At 47.4% G+C, this 23,537-nt stretch overlaps 2 protein-coding genes across 2 annotated transcripts in view; both read right to left on the minus strand.

The window, feature by feature from the left end:
- The window catches only part of LOC144891579 (uncharacterized), a 92,296-nt gene extending 91,668 nt beyond the window's left edge, over positions 1 to 628 (minus strand). Inside the window, exon 1 of the mRNA XM_078775192.1 lies at positions 476 to 628. The gene's annotated coding sequence lies outside the window, so the exon portion shown is untranslated. The remainder of the gene's footprint in view (positions 1 to 475) is intronic.
- A 2,054-nt stretch (positions 629 to 2,682) lies between these two features.
- The window catches only part of LOC144891580 (uncharacterized), a 38,472-nt gene continuing 17,617 nt past the window's right edge, over positions 2,683 to 23,537 (minus strand). Inside the window, exons 2-3 of the mRNA XM_078775193.1 lie at positions 4,492 to 5,162; positions 2,683 to 2,779 (exon numbers count right to left, since the gene is read on the minus strand). Coding sequence (XP_078631319.1) covers positions 2,683 to 2,779; positions 4,492 to 5,162 — 768 coding nt within the window. The remainder of the gene's footprint in view (positions 2,780 to 4,491; positions 5,163 to 23,537) is intronic.

Consider the following 23,537-nt stretch of genomic DNA (forward strand, 5'->3'; position numbering starts at 1 on the left):
GGATGGGGGAAGATAATCTCGAAATATGTGTGTATGTATGAACGTATACAACATGCAAACATAAATACAACCACACAAACAAAATAAATACGGTAACCATATTATTATACAAGAAGACTGTTGCCTCTGATGAAGTTTGAAGTGTCTTTCTTGATACAATTGTCATTGCATCACCTGGTGTTGGCCTCATGGTGAGGGCGGCGGGCTTGGGATCCTAACCTTATGAGTTCGAATCCCATTGAATTAACGCCAAGTGGGGTTGACTCAGCCTGTCATCCTTCCGAGGACGGCAAAATGAGTACCAGATAACTAGACAGAGAGTGGCATTACATCAGCGGCAGACGCACCCACAGAAAATGATGCAACCAGCAGCCGGGTGGCTGCACACGAACCACCCACATTGTCATTGTAATGTTGTTATCAAAGCATATCAATGGAAATAAGAATGTGATTTTGGTTCAGGTATTACCCTCACCTGTACTTGGAGGAAGTGTTGTAGGTGTGGATTCTGTGGATGTTGCTGTTGGCTCCGTGGATGTCGTTGTTGGCTGCGTGGATGTCGTTGTTGGCTGCGTGGATGTCGTTGTTGGCTGCGTGGATGTCGTTGTTGGCTCCGTGGATGTCGTTGTTGGCTGCGTGGATGTCGTTGTTGGCTGCGTGGATGTCGTTGTTGGCTGCGTGGATGTCGTTGTTGGCTGCGTGGATGTCGTTGTTGGCTGCGTGGATGTCGTTGTTGGCTGCGTGGATGTCGTTGTTGGCTCCGTGGATGTCGTTGTTGGCTGCGTGGATGTCGTTGCTGGCTGCGTGGATGTCGTTGTTGGCTGCGTGGATGTCGTTGTTGGCTCCGTGGATGTCGTTGTTGGCTGCGTGGATGTCGTTGTTGGCTGCGTGGATGTCGTTGTTGGCTCCGTGGATGTCGTTGTTGGCTCCGTGGATGTCGTTGTTGGCTGCGTGGATGTCGTTGTTGGCTCCGTGGATGTCGTTGTTGGCTGCGTGGATGTCGTTGTTGGCTGCGTGGATGTCGTTGTTGGCTCCGTGGATGTCGTTGTTGGCTCCGTCGATGTCGTTGTTGGCTCCGTGGATGTCGTTGTTGGCTGCGTGGATGTCGTTGTTGGCTGCGTGGATGTCGTTGTTGGCTGCGTGGATGTCGTTGTTGGTTCCGTGGGTGTCGGTGTGGATGTCGTTGTCGGCTCCGTGGATGTCGTCGGCTCCGTGGATGTCGTTTTCGGCTCCGTGGATGTCGTTGTCGGGTCCGTGATTGTCGTTGTCGGCTCCGTGGATGTCGTTGTCGGCTCCGTGGATGTCGTTGTCGGGTCCGTGATTGTCGTTGTCGGCTCCGTGGATGTCGTTGCCGGCTCCGTGGATGTCGTTGTCGGCTCCGTGGATGTCGTTGTCGGCTCCGTGGATGTCGTCGTCGGCTCCGTGGATGTCGTCGTCGGCTCCGTGGATGTCGTCGTCGGCTCCGTGGATGTCGTCGTCGGCTCCGTGGATGTCGTCGTCGGCTCCGTGGATGTCGTCGTCGGGTCCGTGATTGTCGTTGTCGGGTCCGTGGATGTCGTTGTTGGCTCCGTGGATGTCGTTGTCGGGTCCGTGATTGTCGTTGTCGGCTCCGTGGATGTCGTTGTAGGCTCCGTCGATGTCGTCGTCGGCTCCGTGGATGTCGTCGTCGGCTCCGTGGATGTCGTTGGCTCCGTGGATGTCGTTGTTGGCTCCGTGGATGTCGTTGTTGGCTCCGTGGATGTCGTTGTTGGCTCCGTGGATGTCGTTGTTGGCTCCGTGGTCGTCGGTGTGGATGTCGTTGTTGGCTCCGTGGATGTCGTTGTTGGTTCCGTGGGTGTCGGTGTGGATGTCGTTGTCGGCTCCGTGGATGTCGTCGGCTCCGTGGATGTCGTTTTCGGCTCCGTGGATGTCGTTGTCGGGTCCGTGATTGTCGTTGTCGGCTCCGTGGATGTCGTTGTCGGCTCCGTGGATGTCGTTGTCGGGTCCGTGATTGTCGTTGTCGGCTCCGTGGATGTCGTTGTCGGCTCCGTGGATGTCGTTGTCGGCTCCGTGGATGTCGTTGTCGGCTCCGTGGATGTCGTTGTCGGCTCCGTGGATGTCGTTGTCGGCTCCGTGGATGTCGTTGTCGGCTCCGTGGATGTCGTTGGCGGCTCCGTGGATGTCGTTGTCGGCTCCGTGGATGTCGTTGTCGGCTCCGTGGATGTCGTTGTCGGCTCCGTGGATGTCGTTGTCGGCTCCGTGGATGTCGTTGTCTGCTCCGTGGATGTAGTTGTCGGCTCCGTGGATGTAGTTGTCGGCTCCGTGGATGTCGTCGGCTCAGTGGATGTCGTTGTCGGCTCCGTGGTTGTCGGTGTGGATGTCGTAGTTGGCTCCGTGGATGTCGTAGTTGGCTCCGTGGATGTCGTTGTTGGCTCCGTGGATGTCGTTGTTGGCTCCGTGGATGTCGTTGTTGGCTCCGTGGATGTCGTTGTTGGCTCCGTGGTCGTCGGTGTGGATGTCGTTGTTGGCTCCGTGGATGTCGTTGTTGGTTCCGTGGGTGTCGGTGTGGATGTCGTTGTCGGCTCCGTGGATGTCGTCGGCTCCGTGGATGTCGTTTTCGGCTCCGTGGATGTCGTTGTCGGGTCCGTGATTGTCGTTGTCGGCTCCATGGATGTAGTTGTCGGCTCCGTGGATGTCGTCGGCTCAGTGGATGTCGTTGTCGGCTCCGTGGTTGTCGGTGTGGATGTCGTAGTTGGCTCCGTGGATGTCGTAGTTGGCTCCGTGGATGTCGTTGTTGGCTCTGTGGATGTCGTTGTTGGCTCCGTGGATGTCGTTGTTGGCTCCGTGGATGTCGTTGTTGGCTCCGTGGTCGTCGGTGTGGATGTCGTTGTTGGCTCCGTGGATGTCGTTGTTGGTTCCGTGGGTGTCGGTGTGGATGTCGTTGTCGGCTCCGTGGATGTCGTCGGCTCCGTGGATGTCATTTTCGGCTCCGTGGATGTCGTTGTCGGGTCCGTGATTGTCGTTGTCGGCTCCGTGGATGTCGTTGTTGGCTCCGTGGATGTCGTTGTCGGCTCCGTGATTGTCGTTGTCGGCTCCGTGGATGTCGTTGTCGGCTCCGTGGATGTCGTTGTCGGCTCCGTGGATGTCGTCGGCTCCGTGGATGTCGTTGTCGGCTCCGTGGATGTCGTTGTCGGCTCCGTGGATGTCGTTGTCGGCTCCGTGGATGTCGTTGTCGGCTCCGTGGATGTCGTTGGCGGCTCCGTGGATGTCGTTGGCGGCTCCGTGGATGTCGTTGTCGGCTCCGTGGATGTCGTTGTCGGCTCCGTGGATGTCGTTGTCGGCTCCGTGGATGTAGTTGTCGGCTCCGTGGATGTCATCGGCTCAGTGGATGTCGTTGTCGGCTCCGTGGTTGTCGGTGTGGATGTCGTAGTTGGCTCCGTGGATGTCGTAGTTGGCTCTGTGGATGTCGTTGTCGGCTCCGTGGATGTCGTTGGCGGCTCCGTGGATGTCGTTGGCGGCTCCGTGGATGTCGTTGTCGGCTCCGTGGATGTCGTTGTCGGCTCCGTGGATGTCGTTGTCGGCTCCGTGGATGTCGTTGTCGGCTCCGTGGATGTCGTTGTCGGCTCCGTGGATGTCGTTGTCGGCTCCGTGGCTGTCGTTGTCGGCTCCGTGGATGTCGTTGTCGGCTCCGTGGATGTCGTTGTCGGCTCCGTGGATGTCGTTGTAGGCTCCGTCGATGTCGTCGTCGGCTCCGTGGATGTCGTTGTCGGCTCCGTGGATGTCGTTGGCTCCGTGGATGTCGTTGTTGGCTCCGTGGATGTCGTTGTTGGCTCCGTGGATGTCGTTGTTGGCTCCGTGGTCGTCGGTGTGGATGTCGTTGTTGGCTCCGTGGATGTCGTTGTTGGTTCCGTGGGTGTCGGTGTGGATGTCGTTGTCGGCTCCGTGGATGTCGTCGGCTCCGTGGATGTCGTTGTCGGCTCCGTGGATGTCGTTGTCGGCTCCGTGGATGTCGTTGTCGGCTCCGTGGATGTCGTTGTCTGCTCCGTGGATGTAGTTGTCGGCTCCGTGGATGTAGTTGTCGGCTCCGTGGATGTCGTCGGCTCAGTGGATGTCGTTGTCGGCTCAGTGGATGTCGTTGTCGGCTCCGTGGTTGTCGGTGTGGATGTCGTTGTTGGCTCCGTGGATGTCGTTGTTGGCTCCGTGGATGTCGTTGTTGGCTCCGTGGATGTCGTTGTTGGCTCCGTGGATGTCGTTGTTGGCTCCGTGGATGTCGTTGTTGGCTCCGTGGTCGTCGGTGTGGATGTCGTTGTTGGCTCCGTGGATGTCGTTGTTGGTTCCGTGGGTGTCGGTGTGGATGTCGTTGTCGGCTCCGTGGATGTCGTCGGCTCCGTGGATGTCGTTTTCGGCTCCGTGGATGTCGTTGTCGGCTCCGTGGATGTCGTTGTCGGCTCCGTGGATGTCGTTGTCGGCTCCGTGGATGTCGTTGTCGGCTCCGTGGATGTCGTTGTCGGCTCCGTGGATGTCGTTGTCGGCTCCGTGGATGTCGTTGTCGGCTCCGTGGATGTCGTTGTCGGCTCCGTGGATGTCGTTGTCGGCTCCGTGGATGTCGTTGTCGGCTCCGTGGATGTCGTTGTCGGCTCCGTGGATGTCGTTGGCGGCTCCGTGGATGTCGTTGGCGGCTCCGTGGATGTCGTTGGCGGCTCCGTGGATGTCGTTGTCTGCTCCGTGGATGTCGTTGTCGGCTCCGTGGATGTCGTTGTCGGCTCCGTGGATGTCGTTGTCGGGTCCGTGATTGTCGTTGTCGGCTCCGTGATTGTCGTTGTCGGCTCCGTGGATGTCGTTGTCGGGTCCGTGATTGTCGTTGTCGGCTCCGTGGATGTCGTTGACGGCTCCGTGGATGTCGTTGTCGGGTCCGTGATTGTCGTTGTCGGCTCCGTGGATGTCGTTGTCGGCTCCGTGGATGTCGTTGTCGGCTCCGTGGATGTCGTTGTCGGCTCCGTGGATGTCGTTGTCGGCTCCGTGGATGTCGTTGTCGGCTCCGTGGATGTCGTTGTCGGCTCCGTGGATGTCGTTGTCGGCTCCGTGGAAGTCGTTGTCGGCTCCGTGGCTGTCGTTGGCGGCTCCGTGGATGTCGGTGGCGGCTCCGTGGATGTCGATGGCGGCTCCGTGGATGTCGTTGTCGGCTCCGTGGATGTCGTTGTCGGCTCCGTGGATGTCGTTGTCGGCTCCGTGGATGTCGTTGTCGGCTCCGTGGATGTCGTTGGCGGCTCCGTGGATGTCGTTGTCGGCTCCGTGGATGTCGTTGTCGGCTCCGTGGATGTCGTTGTCGGCTCCGTGGATGTAGTTGTCGGCTCCGTGGATGTAGTTGTCGGCTCCGTGGATGTAGTTGTCGGCTCCGTGGATGTCGTTGTCGGCTCCGTGGATGTCGTTGTCGGCTCCGTGGATGTCGTTGTCGGCTCCGTGGATGTCGTTGTCGGCTCCGTGGATGTCGTTGTCGGCTCCGTGGATGTAGTTGTCGGCTCCGTGGATGTAGTTGTCGGCTCCGTGGATGTAGTTGTCGGCTCCGTGGATGTCGTTGTCGGCTCCGTGGATGTCGTTGTCGGCTCCGTGGATGTCGTTGTCGGCTCCGTGGTTGTCGGTGTGGATGTCGTAGTTGGCTCCGTGGATGTCGTAGTTGGCTCCGTGGATGTCGTTGTTGGTTCCGTGGTTGTCGGCTCCGTGGATGTCGTTGTCGGCTCCGTGGATGTCGTTGTCGGCTCCGTGGATGTCGTTGTCGGCTCCGTGGATGTCGTTGTCGGCTCCGTGGATGTCGTTGTCGGCTCCGTGGATGTCGTTGTCGGCTCCGTGGATGTCGTTGTCGGCTCCGTGGATGTCGTTGTCGGCTCCGTGGATGTCGTTGTCGGCTCCGTGGATGTCGTTGTCGGCTCCGTGGATGTCGTTGTCGGCTCCGTGGATGTCGTTGTCGGCTCCGTGGATGTCGTTGTCGGCTCCGTGGATGTCGTTGTCGGCTCCGTGGATGTCGTTGTCGGGTCCGCGGATGTCGTGGTCGGCTCCGTGGATGTCGTGGTCGGCTCCGTGGAAGTCGTTGTCGGCTCCGTGGAAGTCGTTGTCGGCTCCGTGGATGTAGTTGTCGGCTCCGTGGATGTAGTTGTCGGCTCCGTGGATGTCGTTGTCGGCTCCGTGGATGTCGTTGTCGGCTCCGTGGATGTCGTTGTCGGCTCCGTGGATGTCGTTGTCGGCTCCGTGGATGTCGTTGTCGGCTCCGTGGATGTCGTTGTCGGCTCCGTGGATGTCGTTGTCGGCTCCGTGGATGTCGTTGTCGGCTCCGTGGATGTCGTTGTCGGCTCCGTGGATGTCGTTGTCGGCTCCGTGGATGTCGTTGTCGGCTCCGTGGATGTCGTTGTCGGCTCCGTGGATGTCGTTGTCGGCTCCGTGGATGTCGTTGTCGGCTCCGTGGATGTCGTTGTCGGCTCCGTGGATGTCGTTGTCGGCTCCGTGGATGTCGTTGTCGGCTCCGTGGATGTCGTTGGCGGCTCCGTGGATGTCGTTGTCGGCTCCGTGGATGGCGTTGTCGGCTCCGTGGATGGCGTTGTCGGCTCCGTGGATGGCGTTGTCGGCTCCGTGGATGGCGTTGTCGGCTCCGTGGATGGCGTTGTCGGCTCCGTGGTTGTCGGTGTGGATGTCGTTGTTGGCTCCGTGGATGTCGTTGTTGGTTCCGTGGGTGTCGGTGTGGATGTCGTTGTCGGCTCCGTGGATGTCGTTGTCGGCTCCGTGGATGTCGTGGTCGGCTCCGTGGATGTCGTGGTCGGCTCCGTGGATGTCGTGGTCGGCTCCGTGGAAGTCGTTGTCGGCTCCGTGGAAGTCGTTGTCGGCTCCGTGGAAGTCGTTGTCGGCTCCGTGGATGTCGTTGGCGGCTCCGTGGATGTCGTTGGCGGCTCCGTGGATGTCATTGGCGGCTCCGTGGATGTCGTTGGCGGCTCCGTGGATGTCGTTGTCGGCTCCGTGGACGTCGTGGTTGGCTCCGTGGACGTCGTGGTTGGCTCCGTGGACGTCGTTGTTGGCTCCGTGGACGTCGTTGTTGGCTCCGTGGATGTCGTTGTTGGTTCCGTGGATGTCGTTGTTGGTTCCGTGGATGTCGATGATGCAGTTTCAGTGGTTGTTGTTGCATCTGTGGAAAAAAAAATTGCATCATTGGTTTTTTATTTCACTTGTTTTCATTTGTGGTGTATGTGTGGTTGCTTCAAATAATGTTGTTGGTTCTGATGCGATATTTGATGTGTGTTGGTGGAAAAGTTACTGATTCTAGTCTGATCCTTTCAGTGACATGATCTGCCATATTATAATGTCATCCAAGATTTGATGCTTTCAATGACCTGATCGAACATATTTTAATGTCATGCATTATCTTAACCTTTCATTGACTGGATCTAACATATTTTAATACCATGCATGATCTGATCTATTCAATGACCTGATCAAACGAGATGGTATTCATGGAATACTTACACTGTGCAGTCAAGTTGGTGCAAGCCAAATCTTCTGTTTTTGAAGGGCATTTTCTTTGATACAATGTGGCAATATGGCGACGTGAGTGATGACATAATTTTATATGTCATAATTTATCATAAATTTTCTCATATCATTGTTGTGTAGAGCATGCATCATCGTGTTGGCGCGAGTGAGGTGCATCATTTGCTTCACCTGGCGAGCAACCACTGTAAACGATAATTATTGGAGAATGCCAAGCGACAGTATGCAGAATCTGTTTGTGATTCTATCTCCAATAAACGGCTACGTTCCAGAGATTTATTGAGAATTGCTGATGGCATTCTCAACCGTAATCACTCATAGATTCCTGTCCTCTTCAATGGCCCTGAAGTTCTTTCTTCTTCTATTGATAAAGTCAACCTCTTCAATGAGCATTTTGCTGCAAGCTCCACACTTGAAGACCATGGACATCCATTGCCTATTTATCCTTCCCATCTTGACACCAGGCCTTCCACTATCATCATAACACCCAGGAAAGTTGCTAAGATTATTCAAGGCTTGACATTTCAAAATTTGCTAGGTCAGATAGAATCCCAGCAATTGCTTTAAAGATGTGTTCACCTGAACTGTCATTTGTTCTCTCAAAACTATATTGTTTGTGTCTGTCAAAGTCTGTGTTTCCACTTGTCTGGAAGCAGGCTTCTCTAGTCCCTATCTTTAAAGGCTCCGTTAAGATTTCTGATCCTTCTAACTATCGGCATGTTTGCCTTCTACCCATTATAAGCACAGTGATTAAATCCTTGATCAAATGACAACTCATGACTCATCTGGAAACCCATAACCTCCTAAATGATGTCCAGTATGGCTTTCGACATTCAAGGTAAAAGGCTGATGTTCTCTCCCTAACCACTGAACATGTGAATAGGGCTTTGGATCATCGTGAAGAAGCCAGGGTTGTTGCTCTCGAAGTGTGACAAAAGAGCTTCATCCATCAGCTAAAATCATATGGAATTTCTGGATAATTGCTTGATACAATCTCTGACTTCCTTGCAAATCATCAAATCGCTGTGGTACATGAGGGACAGTCGTCCATTGTCCATAATACGATTGCTGGTGTTCTTCAGGGGTCTGTGTTGAGTCCAATATTGTTCTTGTTATAGATCAATGATCTGCCTGATTGTATTCTTTCTCAATTAAGCATTTACGCAGATGACTCAACACTGTATACTACCTACCCAGGTAGCCTTGTCTCTTCCTAACCACGACCATGCCAGTGCCACTCTCAGTCACCACCTAGAGAGTGTGATAAACTGGGAAAAAGACTGGCTTCCTACTTTCAACCAAAAAAGACCCACTTGTTGTCTGTGTCTAGTTCAAGATAACCTTGTTATCCAACTCTGCCTATGGATTATTCATCTTTGCAGGAACCTCCTGTTATCCGTCTGCTTGGATTGGATATCAGTTCAAACCTCAGCAAGGAAAGGTACATCTCTGGTGCAGCTAAAAGAGCGTCCCAGCACCTTCCCTGCTTATTTCGTGCTCAACGATACCTTTCTCAAGCTCCTATGCTCCATCTATGCAAGGCCACTTTATGACCTGTTATGGAGTATCATTTCTATATTTGGGCTGTTGCGCTGGCCTGTCACCTATCTCTTTTTTTTTCTTTCTTTTTTTTTTTTTTTTTTTTTGTATACAAGATCGAGGCTCGTGAAAGAGCGAACATTAATCACACAGAAAGACAAACAGACACATAAAACAAATAACATCGGGAGCGGTAGACAAGATGGGGAGAGAGGGGGAAGGACACAAACACAACATTTGAGAGCAGGGACCGAGAGACATGGAGACATCGAGAGATCTGTGGGAGGGAGAGGGCTTTGGGGGGGAGGCATGTGAAGGGGGGGAGGCATGTGAAGGGGGGGGGTGGGAGAGGTATAAACATATGGACACTACCAGGATTTCCAGGAAAGAAGTTGGAATTTCAAACAAGGTGGATCTGGGGTGAATTAGTGGGGGTAGAAAAGATCAAGGTTATGGATGGGGGAAGATAAGAGATGGTGGTGAACAGCTGTTTTAAAGACCTGGAGGGAGGAGAGGGATTGAAGGGAGTGTGGGAGTTTGTTCCACAGGCGGGAGAAAAGAGGAATGAAAGAGTGAAGGTGAGCAGAGAGCCGAGATGTTTATACCTCTCCCACCCCCCCCCCCCCCTTCACATGCCTCCCCCCCCTCTTCTTGACAGAATCCAGTGACGTGCTGACATTCTGGTGGGACAGGAGTTGGCATCATCCCTGGAACCTCTCTTAGTCCGCTGCTCTGTTGCTTCCTTGAGCCTTTTCTATACCAATATATTACCATGGAATGTGCTCTGAGGGTCTCACAGGTTGTTCTACCTGAGCATACTTTCAGTCGCTCCACACATTTGGCAGTCTTCCCATACAGCATCCATACACTATCTGTCCCAAGGTAAGACTGTGAGGTATTCTTCTCGTTTTTTTTCCCCCCAGCACTGCATCACTCTGGAACAGTTTACCTACATTCTACTTTCCCCGCAATCTCAATCTACCTCAATTGAAGGGGAACGGCAATATATTCCTTCTTTCTGTCTAATATCTCTACTTTACTTTGTGTAGCCCCCACCTCGAGTGGCCTTAGAGGCTTTGTGGCAGACAATATCTCTTTTAAGAAGAAAAAAGGTACGAATAACTGATGTAACGTGTTAGATAAGGTGATGTCATAGACACTGGGTAAAACGGCAGTAAAACTCGGAATTTTTTTGTATTTATACACCTTTAAATTTCTTTAAACCTTTACTTAAATGAATTATAATGGCGTGACTCGGCGAGCTCCGCGCGCCTCACCACACGTCGTTTCAGAGTAGTAGGCATCTTTGACCATGTCTGCTTTCTCAGGGAGTGAGGGATGGCGGGCTTCAAATGGGGTTGATTGTCATGAAACAACACTGTTCATGAAGCTCTTCCTTGAGTTTAGGCGGCTGAGTGTCGGTGTATGACCATGCAGAGTGCCTCTCATCTGATGTGTGATGGAGTCACTCTTTCTTTCTGGCTGCCGTTCTTCTTATATCAGAGGGAGCTATTCCCACCAAGATATAAAAGCAATTGGTGTTTGTTGTTTTTAAAATTAAAACTAAACTAAATTAAAAAGGCATTAAAAGAGAGGCTGAGTAGGGTAGAGGATGATGTGGTTGAGCTTGAACGTGGTTGGATGTCAATGAAAGATAGTCTGTTGGGAGCCGTTGGTGAGGTATGTGGATGGACAAAAGGACCACCGAGGCACTCGAAACATGGTGGTGGGATGAGGAAGTTGGAAAGAGGATTGATGAGAAGAGGAAGAAGTTCAAGGAGTGGCAGAAGGCGAAGGGTACGGGAGCAGAAAAAGCAGAGCAGGAGAGTTCTAAGGCAGCCCAGAAGGCTGCAAAGAAAGAGGTAGCAAAGGCGCAGGAGGCATGTAGGAAAATGTTCGGAGAAAGCTTGGATTCGGAAGAGGGTCAGAGAGCGGTATTCAGGATTGCAAAGCAGATAGCGAAAGAGAGGTGTGATGTGATGGGGGTGAGTTGCTTGAAGGATGAAGTGGGACAAATCGTTGTGGACACAGATGGAATGAAAGGAAGATGGAAAGGACATATGGAAATGCTGTTGAATACAGAGAATGAATGGGATGGCAACATAGAGAGTAACCCAGTTTTAGGACCAGCAGAGAAGATAACTGAGAAGGAAGTTGAGGAAGAGATAAAAGCAATGAAGAGTAGAAAAGCGGGAGGGCCGACGGGAGTTGTGGGAGATATGTTGAAGGCAGCAGGAAGTTGGGGTGTGAAGAGAATGACAGAGATCTGTAATCTGGTGGTGAAGGAAGGCCGCATTCCAGTGAATTGGGAACCGAGTACCCTTGTCCCTCTATACAAGGGGAAAGGTGACCATCTGGAGTGTGGCTCGTACCGAGCAATAAAGTTATTGGAGCATGGAATGAAGGTATTGGAAAGGGTGTTGGAGAGGAGGATAAGGAAGAAGGTGAAGATCGACGAAATGCAGTTTGGAATTATGCCAGGAAGAGGAACAACAGGTGCGCTCTTAATTGTGAGGCAGTTGCAGGAGAAGTACATGGAGAAGAGGAAGCAGTTGTTTCTTGGGTTTGTTGATCTGGAGAAAGCATTAGATAGGGTTCCACGCGAAGTATTGACATGGGCATTGAGGAAGTTAGGAGTGGAGGAATGGTTAATCAAAGTAGTGATGGCAATGTACAAAAGAGCGCGCACAGCTGTAAAGGTGCAGTCACATTATAACGTATAGCAGTAACTTAAGATGCATTCACACTATAACGTATAGCAGTAACTTATGCCGACGTATGTGAATTTTCACCAACACGCTGGTGTACGTTGACATAAGTTAGGGGTAGGTTTGGTATAAGTTGTATACGTTAAAAGCACGCTGGTATAAGCTGGCATACGTTGTTGTACGCAGAGGCCGAAATAAATTTTTGTGCATGCACAAAAAATTTGGGCGTATGCCGACGTCCTCTTCATAGGTTAGGCATACTTTAGGCATACGCTAGACTTACGCTAGACATACGTTAAATACGTTAGAGGTAGGTTACTCATACGTCGAGATACGTCGAGATACGTTGGCATGAAGGTGTACTGTACAGCTAACTTATTGATAACCTATGAGTAACTTCCTTCTAACCTATATCTAACCTATATCTGACGTGTCTGCAACGCATCTTGACGTATTCAGACGTATTAGACGTATGTCTGAAAATGGAGTAACTTATTGAACGTGTTTCTACCGTACAACTCGCATATTATTGGCGTTTTGCCAGCGTTTTGCGGTCACTGTATATATGGGGGCCTGTGAGTAGCTCACCATCACTTCTCCACCCGTCATCAGAGAAGATGGGGGATCCTGAGAGGCTTCGACAAGAATACCAACCAGTCGTTCTCCAACATCAGTATGACATCATCGAATTGGCACTTCACCAGATCCGTGCCAATAGGATGAGGAGGAGAAGAGGTCAACGATGGGGGAAGGTCTGGGTCATGATGGTGAGACGATGATGGTGAGGATGATAGTGTAGATGTGTTCTTCTTGCCTCTACCTCGGCCCCTGGCAGACGTCTCGGTTGCTGTCTTCTTCCTTTTCTTGGGTGCCATGTTGATGTTGATAACTCGCGGTACTGTAGAGATCGGCGCCGTATTTATGCAGAACGTCATGTGATCGTCGGCAACACGCCGAGCGCGCTGCGCATAGGTTTCTCATAAGTTACTCATACGTTGGGCATAAGTCGAGAACGCTGGACATACGCTGGCCATACGCTGTGATATGCTGTCATAAGTTATATATAAGTTAGTGATAGGTTACTAATAGGTTAGACATACGCTATGTATACGTTCAATACGTTATGCATACGCCCAATTTATTCATGCTGTAGCATTTTTGATGCTTTTTTGGGCGTATGCCGACGTTGACATTATTTTATGATTTTTCATACGCTAGATATAAGTTTCTCTAAAACGTCATAGTGTGACTGCACCTTTATGCCGACGTATGTGAATTTTCACCAACACGCTGGTGTACGTTGACATAAGTTAGGGGTAGGTTTGGTATAAGTTGTATACGCTAAAAGCACGCTGGTATAAGCTGGCATACGTTGTTGTACGCAGAGGCCAAAATAAATTTTTGTGCATGCACAAAAATTTTGGGCGTATGCCGACGTCCTCTTCATAGGTTAGGCATACGTTAGGCATACGCCAGACATACGTTAAATACGTTAGAGGTAGGTTACTCATACGTCGAGATACGTCGAGATACGTTGGCATGAAGGTGTACCGTACAGCTAACTTATTGATAACCTATGAGTAACTTACTTCTAACCTATATCTAACCTATATCCGACGTATCTGCAACGCATATTGACGTATTCAGACGTATTAGACATATGTCTGACGATGGAGTAACTTATTGAACGTGTTTCTACCGTACAACTAGCGTATTATTGGCGTTTTGCCAGAGTTTTGCGGTCACTGTATATATGGGGGCCTGTGAGTAGCTCACCATCACTTCTCCACCCGTCATCAGAGAAGATGGAGGATCCTGAGAGGCTTCGACAAGAATACCAACCAGTCGTTCTCCAACATCAGTATGACATCATCGAATTGGCACTTCACCGGATCCGTGCCAATAGGATGAGGAGGAGAAGAGGTCAACGACGGGGGAAGGTCTGGGTCAGACCATGGATTGGGAGGCGACGGCAGTTTGGCCTGTACGACCAGCTTCTGGTGGAACTCCGAAACGAGGACCAAGCATCTTTCAGGAACTTCATGCGGATGTCCCCCGAGATGTTCGACGAGCTGCTAGCCAGAGTGGGTCCCAGGATCACGGTACTGTAGAGATCGGCGCCGTATTTATGCAGAACGTCACGTGATCGTCGGCAACACGCCGAGCGCGCTGCGCATAGGTTTCTCATAAGTTACTCATACGTTGGGCATAAGTCGAGAACGCTGGACATACGCTGGCCATACGCTGTGATATGCTGTCATAAGTTATATATAAGTTAGTGATAGGTTACTAATAGGTTAGACATACGCGATGTTTACGTTCAATACGTTATGCATACGCGCAATTTATTCATGCTGTAGAATTTTCGATGCTTTTTAGGGCGTATGCCGACGTGTTGACATTATTTTATGATTTTTCATACGCTAGATATAAGTTTCTCTGAAACGTCATAGTGTGACTGCACCTTAACGACGAAGGACGAGAACAGTGGTGAGTTTGAGGTGAAGGTGGGAGTGCATCAGGGGTCGGTACTAAATCCACTACTATTTGTAGCTGTGATGGAGGTGCTGGCGCAGAACGAAAAGGAGGGTTTACCATGGGAGTTGTTGTATGCAGATGATTTGGTGTTGATTGCGGAAAGTATGGATGGACTGAAGGAAAAGATGAACAAGTGGAAGGAATGTATGGAGACAAAAGGTCTGAAGGTGAATATAGGAAAGACGAAGGTGATGGCAAGTGGTAAAGCATGTGGTGAGGTGGAAAGAACTGGGAAGTGGCCATGTGCTGTGTGCAGGAAGGGTGTTGGAGTGAACTCCATTCAATGTACAATGTGCGCTGAGTGGGTTCATCAAAAATGTAGTGGTCGGAGAAGGTCATTAACCAGTGGCAGCTACATTCAAATGTAAGGTGTGCACAGAGGGAGCTGCAGATGGAGGAAATGTTGAGTTGGATCTTGGAGACGGCGTGAAGCTGGAAGGTGTGAAAACATTTTGCTACCTCGGAGACATGCTGAATGGAGAAGGCGGATCAGACTCGGTAACGGTTGCAAGAGTGAGATGTGCATGGAAGAAGTTTCGGGAACTGAGTGGCATGCTGATGAGGATGGGAGTGTCGTTGAAGCTGAAGGGAAAGGTGTATGCTGCATGTGTGAGAAGTGTTGTGATTTATGGGAGCGAGACATGGGTAATGAACGTAGAGCAGCAACGAAGGCTGGAAAGGGTGGAAATGCGAATGGTTCGGTGGATGTGCGGAGTATCGTTGAGAGAGGAAGACAAATGGTGAATGTCGAAAGATGATGGGAATAGAGCCTGTAATTGATGCTGTGAAGAGGAACAGTTTGAGATGGTTTGGTCATGTGTTGGGGAAGGATGAAAGTGACTGGTTGAGAAGAGTGATGGAAATGAATGTGGAAGGAAGTAGAGGACGGGGAAGACCGAGAAAGACTTGGCTAAAGATGGTGGAAGAAGAAATGCGGGCAAGGGGGTTAACAATTGGAGATGCAGAAAATAGGGCAAAATGGAGAAGATTGTCATGGGGACCGCAGGGCCAACCCGCGCTCTTCAGGGAAAATGGCCTTAAAATGCATGTTGTTGTTTGTTGGTCTTTGTTGTTTTTAAACAACCTGTGATAGATCGGCAGCTTGCATTCAGAACGGCATCCATCTTCTTAGCATGAGTAGATCTTTCCCATGCAGGGCAGGTGTATTCAGTCGTGGTGGAGCAAAGAGCAAGTGCACTGTTTGGCTAACAGGGTTTTAGGTTGTGTTTGCAGGAGGATAAATAATAAATTTAAGGAGATAGCAAAAACACAACACAGAAATTTAGCCACACATCATCCAGACCATTCTGTTCAGTTTTGGTCACAACATCTAAGGGAAGTACAAAGCTGTCAGAGAGAGGGCTCAGCATAGAGTGAATACATTGATTCCAGACAAAGCTGGACCAGGTATGAAATAAGCTAAAAGAGACAGGACTATACACATTCGTCGAGTCTAGGCCTTGCTGCATACCTCAAACCAATTGTGGTGGGGAGAAACTCAGGAACCAGAGTAAATAACGTGCACATAAATCACATCAAGGGACAAAATTAAATTATGGTAAAAGTAGACGTAAAATACCAACTGATACGTATGATAACCTTCACACACTACAGGTAACACACACACTACAGGTAACACACACACACACACACACACACACACACACACACACACACACACACACGACAGTAGCCTCTCCTGTCCCTCCGGGTATGGTTGAGGCTAATTGGTATGATATATCAAGGACGCTGTGAAATGTAGATGGTACAGGATAGAAGATTGTGCAAAATTGGATAGAAGATTGTGGCATATTATTTGACAAAACTTACTTTTGTTACATAATATGCCAGTGTAACTATCCATACAGGTACACTAAAATGACGCTGGGATATTCGTGCAGGTGAAAAATGAACAGGGGTGTGTGTGATAAGCACTCGTTTATATCTGCAAGAAAATGAGCAAAAACTGTTGGGCAAAAGCACAAAAGAAAGAAAAAAAAAAGGTACGAATAGCTGATGTAACCTGTTAGATCAGTTGATGTCATAGACACTGGGTAAAACGACAGTAAAACTCAGAATTTATTTATATTTATACACCTTTAAACTTCTTTAAACCTTTACTTAAATTAATTGTACTGGCGTGACTCGGCGAGTTCCGCGCACCTCACTACACGTTGTTTCAGAGGGGTAGGCATCTTTGACCATGTCTGCTTTCTCAGGGAGTGAGGGATGGTGGGAATGGTGGGTGGGGGTTGGTGGTGGTGATGGTGGATTTGGGATCGTGGAGGAAGTGGTGGAATGGTGGAGGGGGGATGGGGTGGGTGGTGATGGTGGGATGGTGGGGGAGAGCGGCCAAAATTGGGTCTTCAGGGACTTCTGGGCCTTTGGGGTATTTTGGGTCTTTTGGTTCCTCTGGGTCTTTCAGGGTATTTGGGTTATTTTGCGTCTTCAGGGTATTTAAGGGTCTTCGGTGTCTTTTGGGTCTTCTGGGTCTTTTCGGTATTTTAGGTCTTCAGGGTCTTCAGGGTGTTTTCGGTCTTCGGGGTGTTTTGGGTCTTTGGGGTCTTCATGGTCTTCACGGTGTTTTGGGTATTCGGGGTCTTTTGGGTCTTCGAGGCCATTTGGGTCTTCAGGATATTTTGGATCCTCTGGGCCTTTCAGGGTATTTTGGGTCTTCAGGGCGTTTTCGGTCTTCGGGGTCTTTGGGGTATTTTAGGTCTTCGGGGTATGTTGGGTCTTCGGGGTATTTTGGGTCTTCGGGGTATTTTGGGTCTTTGGGGTATTTTGGCTCTTCAGGGTGTTTTGGGTCTTCAGGGTCGTTTGGGTCTTCGGAGCCATTTTGGTCTTTTGGATCCTCTGGGTCTTTGGAGTGTTTTGGGTCTTTGGGGTCTTCGTGGTGTTTTAGGTGTTTTGGGTCTTTTGGGACCTTTGGAGATATAGAGGTAGTCCCTATCTTCATAATTTTTGCCCATCATCAGCACCGTCCTCTTCTCCTTCGGTTAATTTGCATCTGCCATGAGTTCCTGTCAAGGAGAGTTTGTGACATGACGTGTCTGGAAAATTCTGTTCACGTGCTCTGTGTACGCCATTTTGTTTCCATTCACTTTGAACGACAATATTCATTGATTGCATTGTTCTTGTACATCGAACAAGGCTGTATATTTCTCGAGAACCATACGGTTGGTTATATGCTGCACAGGGAACCTAATTGGGGAGGGGTGGGGTAAGGCGTAGGATATGGAGGGTGGGAGTGTTGGGGGGTGGGCAAGGATCGATGGACAGACTGTCATGCCGGTGCTTCATAGGCATGGTGATTCATCAGTGTGTGTGCCATCCGTCTAATGGGCGTGAAGCCGAGTATCCATCTGCTATCATTAGCTGGTGTATGTTACCGATACCACAGGATCCTTCACCAATATTAGGTGAGCTATCACCGGCATCCTAGCCAAATTACAAATTCCTGCCACGACTAACTGCTGGGAAGGCAATGGCAAACCACCCAGTGTCACTCTTATCAAGCAGCCAAAGATGAGAGCATAAATCAATCAATCAATCGATCAGTATTCTCACACTCTTTCTATTTTTTCCCATTCACAATTGTTATCTTTTCTAATTCTCTACTCTCTTGAAGGTTTGCGCATCCAGCTTGGATGGTGTGGCTCCATTTCTGTCTTTCACTTTGCTTAATCCCCTTCTTTCAAATTTATCCATTCCGTCACTGCCTGTGTGCTTCTTCTACCGACCTCAAATCAGACACTCGTCAGTGTGAACCGTTGTCGTTCATTATACTTCATTTTGCTGTGGTTTCTGTGACATGTTTTAAGGTGAAATCAATCCTGTCTGATTGTATGCTTATTCTGACTCGTTGGAAGAACGATAAAAATCATTAGCTAATATAATCTCCCTTTTTGGCACACAGAAATTAAGACAGCTTAATGACAAAACGGACACAATACGTTTCACACATAATGGGAACAGGTTTGGTGCGCCGCGCTTGATGGAAACAAAATTGCTTCTCATTGCAAGTTGTCGTTCACTACTCTTGGTATATAGGGGATCAACATCTGCCAATGTATGTCTCTCCATCTCATCCGCCAATATATTTTGCACAATCGATGAAAATATCTACACTTGATATTTCTGAATCTTAACACCTCCCTCTTTGCTACCTAACTTATAAATACAATTCATATAAACTGGTTATGGTGATGCAATTATAAATACAATTTATATAAACTGGTTATGGTGATGCAAATTTTCTCATGATTGGGGTGTCATTCAGTCAAAGGAAAGTTTTGTTCATCGTTGAATAAATAATATTTGAAAAAAAAAAAAACATTGTGGAGTGGTTTTCTTTTTCATATTTGGAGGTAATATTTAGTAAAAAAAAAAAGCACTGGTTGAATTAATCTGAGAAAAAAAATTTTTTGCAATAAAAAAAATATTCACCACCAGGGGGTGTGAAAGAGCAGTGCACAATGAAACAGGAAGTGGAGGCCATGGCTCATTCTTGCAGCTCGGCAGAGATGGCAGGACTGAGGTTTTTGTAAGAATGCCAAAAACGTGGTTTCACAGCTGCGAACCACAATTGCAAGGATTTGTCAATATGTCAATCACTTCCTCTCATCAAGGAATTGCTCTGCGTTCAGGAATTTCTTACATTTTTTTTTTAAAGGTTTCTAACACTTGAAATAATTTTGAACCATATGAAACAAGTTGTATCATAGATTTTATCGATTGCAATAAGTTTCTGTCACATGCTGGTAGTGAATGGAGTTTTCCCTTTTGCTACAGAACAAATTGAGTAGCTACCACAGTCCTCCACCACGTGCTTGCAGGTGAACAGAATTATTATTGTTATTAATTTTTTTTTAAATTGTGATTCGCCATAAACAAGGCTGAGAGCCACAAAAAGTAACGGGCTACAAAAAAAAAGAAGAGGAGAAAAAACTACTGGCAGAACCTTAACCTAGTCCTGAAACAAGGAAACTTCTTCACAGAACCAACCACTGTGCTGGAGGGGATAACTAGGCCTGTGCTTGGAAACAGCTGCTGTCTCTGATTAAGTTGGTAATGAATTGTTTTTTTTTCCATTGGTCTGCCACCTCACAAGTTATGTGGCAAAGTCAAAATCATGGGTGTGCCACAATTGGTCTATTTTATACTCGCTGCTTGATTGATAATGTTGTCAAACTGCAGAGATGAGCTAAATACTTGTTGACGATGGTTATTGCACTTGACAAAATAATACAAAATGCTTTATTGTTTCAAGCATTCAATAGTGTTTGTTTTCATTTCAAAATTGAGAAAGGGTTTGAGGAGAAAAGCAAAGATCAGGAAGGACTATGAAAGAGTGATCTTGGAGGATTTGGAAAGGAGAAAATATTGGACGAGTGAGTTGGGCTTGAATGGAAGGAAGAGACATGGGATAAAATCGAAAACATTTTTATTTATCATACAAAAAATAAACATGAGATTTGAGAGAATGATTGGGACTTCCTTAGAGGTCTACAAATTGGACCAGAATCTCTCAGCAATTCAGCATTGTATCGAATACTGCATTGTATTGAATATGTTATTAGATAAGTTGTTGTTCAAACTAGATATTGAATGCAGTATAATTTAACTGTTTAGCAACAGACCTGACAGTTTGACATGAAATAATTGGCTTGCATAAAGAAATTCACTTGTTTTAAAAGGTACAAATTTTCTATACGCAGGTAATGATGCCCATGCATGCATTGAGGGAATTTATAAACCTCTAAATGGAGCATGAAGCATTGATTCACTGAAAACGGGAAAAAGTTTTAAAATCACTTACCAGCACAGGAGGCAGCAAGAAGCACAATGATCTGAAAAAAAGAATAAAATAATGATTTTAAAAATACACGTTTAAAAACATTGTGAAATAAAAAAAATAGCAGAAGCCCATGATAAAAATGACACAAAGAAAAAAAAACGGAAGCTGTTTATTCTTGTGCTGATTGAAAGAGCTCAAAAATGGGAGGTTATATACAGGGGGCTGAAAAAGTAGGTATACAGTAATGAAAAACAAAACGTATTTTATTGATTATACAAGCATATCAATAATAACATATCAATAATAAACATATCAATAATAAACATATTAATCCCTCAAATGTTCAAACTGTTTGCCCCCGGCATTCACACACTCTACTAGTCGAGTGTGGACACCCATGCACACTCTGGCACAAAGGTCTTTATCAGCATCAATTTCCTGGCAAGCCTCCCGTATGAACTGAATCATGGCATCAACAGAACGTGGCTTGCGTGCGAAAACCCTGTCTTTTACATATCCCCAGAAAAAGAGGTCCATAGGGGTGAGATCCGGCGAACGTGGTGGCCAGTCAAGGGCTCCCCGTCGTCCAATCCACCTGTTTCCTTACTGTATACCTACTTTTGCAGCCCCTGTATTTCTTAACATAAATTGAAAAAACTAATTGGGGGGAAGGCAGGAGTGGGAGAGTGATCAAGTCGGCGTTTTGTTTCCTGTCGGTTTGGATTAATTTGAACCAACTTTTGTACACCGCTCCTTTCCTATGCCATCTCCAGGCGCTGCAAATCGTCATTGCTGGGCACCGAAGGGGGCTCGGCAGTGACGCACGCTGAAAGGGAGTACTCAGTTTTCACTCTGGTTGTTGTACACCGCTCCTTTCCTATGCCATCTCCAGGCATTGCAAATCGTCATTGCCGGGCACCGAAGGGGGCTCGGCAGTGACGCACGCTGAAACGGAGTACTCAGTTTTCACTCTGGTTGTTTTCTTGTTTTCTCTCTTGTTTTCTTGTTGTACACCGCACCTTTCCTATGCCATCTCCAGGCGCTGCATAACGTCATTTCCGGGCACCGAAGGGGGCTCGGTAGTGACGCACGCTGAAAGGGAGTGCTCAGTTTTCACTCTGGTTGTTTGGTTGTTTGTTTGTTTGTTTTCTTGCTTTCTTGTTTGTTTGTTTGTCCGGACGATATCTCAGCCATCCTTTGAGCTAGGAAGCTGAAATTTTGGCACAATAGTGAGCAAGTACTTGGTCAAAAAGGGTATTTTTTGTTTTTTGATTAATCAATTAAATGAGGAGTTATTTAATTATTAGCGATTAATTAAGTACTTATTTCATTAATTAAATTTCCTTTCTCTTCTGACCATTAACTCAGGCACCTTTTGAGTTAGGAAGCTGATATTTGGACATGCCAATGACCAGGTGATTTGGCTGCAAAGGCTATTTTGATTTATTAATTAATCAATTAATCGATTAATTATTTAATTATTCAATTAATGACTAATTTTTTGGGGGTTTTTAAGTTACAGATTCTGATGAAATGGTGGTGGTTTGCATGTTCTATGACCGAATTGATTAATAATTTAATTTTTTAATGATTATTATTTATTTATTTTCATTATGAATCATTTATTTATTTTCTTTCTCATCTGGCCAATATCTCAGGCACCTTGAGCTGGGAAGCTGATATTTGGACATGGCAATGACCAAGTGATTTGTCTGTAAAGGGTATTTTTGATTTAGTGATTAATCAATTAATCGATTAATTGTTTATTGATTAATAAATTGATTATTTAATTTTTTTATTAATGACTTATTTAATTACATTTCTAAAAGATACATCTTCGGATGAAGCACTAGTGGTTTAGTTATGCTATTAGCCAATTGATTCAGAAAATATTTTATGATAATCTTTTCTTGATTTTAATTATGCAATTAATCAATCAATTATTGTACACATCTCCCTCCCAATGCACTCTCTATGAGCAGCACTGCGGTATTGCCGGGCGCAATGAGGCGCCCCGGCAATGCCGCGCTGCAGGATATTTAATTATTTTGCGTGTGGGCGGTGTACTTTGAATGTATGTTTACTTGTCTTCCTTCTTTCTGTGTAAGTGCTGCTTCATCAGAAAGAAGATTACCGTACTGTGATTTCAGTTGCTCAGCAGTTAGCTAGCGCTTGCCAAGCCAGCTGTTCTTTTTCAACGGTTTCAAATGGAGTGCTTGCTTGAATGCTTTATCCACTTGGTGAGCGCTCTATAAGAAACCTGGCAACGAAATGCACCTGTGACGATCTTGAGCCTAGATCCAAGCCTAGATCGACTGTAATCTATATGCCCCACAGAGGATAATAACATGACCGTTCCAGCAGCACCTGTACGGAGTTGAGAAACCAGACCCAGCTATCTGTCACAATCGTAATTGATATTGAACCAAACCGTGAAGACCTTTGGAGATTAATTGTGTAATACCTTCAAATGCAAGGATAAGTGAGTTGAGTGGGCAGAGGAGGAAAAAACTATGTATTTTGAGCCACAGGTTGTGACCACAGTGTGGTCATTCTTGTTACCCTCGCCAGAGGAGAGGGTATTGCATTTGAGTCCGTTTCTTACTTGGCAAAAAAAAAAATTGACAAGTATGTTGATCACTCCGGTTTGTGTGTTTGTTTGTTTGTTCGCTCACTTATACTTGCGTACAAGTCACAATTTTAAACCAATCTTCACGAAACCTCACCAAATGGTAGAGTGCGTGGTCCGACAAAATCCTATATATTTTTGAGGTCAAAAGGTCAAAAGGCCAACATAGGCCAAAAGTCAACCACTTTTCTCGAATTTCTAAAATCCTCAATTTTCATCTGATTGACTTGAAATCTGAATAAGATTTGCATATCAGCTTCGTGAAACCAACCACCAACTATTTTTGAGGGCAACATAGGCCAAATTTCTAAAATTGTCAATTTTCATCCGATCAACTTAAACTTTGAAAACGATTTGCATATCAGGTCACTGAATTGAACCACTAATTAATTTTGAGGTCAAAAGGATGCTCCACTGAGTGCCATGCTACTTTGTTCTGTTTTGCCAAGTGTCGCACTTTGAGTGATTTTTCAATATAACATCGATATATTTTATTATATATTATATTATAGATATATTATTTGTGAATCTTTTTTGTTCAATAATTATGATGAAATTTTCAGTAAATCGTATTAATGTGGTTGAAGAATACAGTGCTATTTTTTGTTGCTAACTTTATATTTATTCACGCAATATAAGGTTTTATTGTACTTTTTTACTGAGCACGGCTAACCCCCGTACCGCTCTTGCAGGGAAAATGGCCTTAAAATGCATGTTGTTGTTACTCACATTCATTGAGAATAGGCAGCGATTACATAAAGCAACATCATGCAGTACAGGGTTTGAGTCCATTTGATGTTCAGTCCATTACTCT

This window comes from Myxine glutinosa, chromosome 4 (genome assembly GCF_964187855.1).
Source record: "Myxine glutinosa chromosome 4, kmMyxGlut1.1, whole genome shotgun sequence".
Taxonomy (NCBI): domain Eukaryota; kingdom Metazoa; phylum Chordata; class Myxini; order Myxiniformes; family Myxinidae; genus Myxine; species Myxine glutinosa.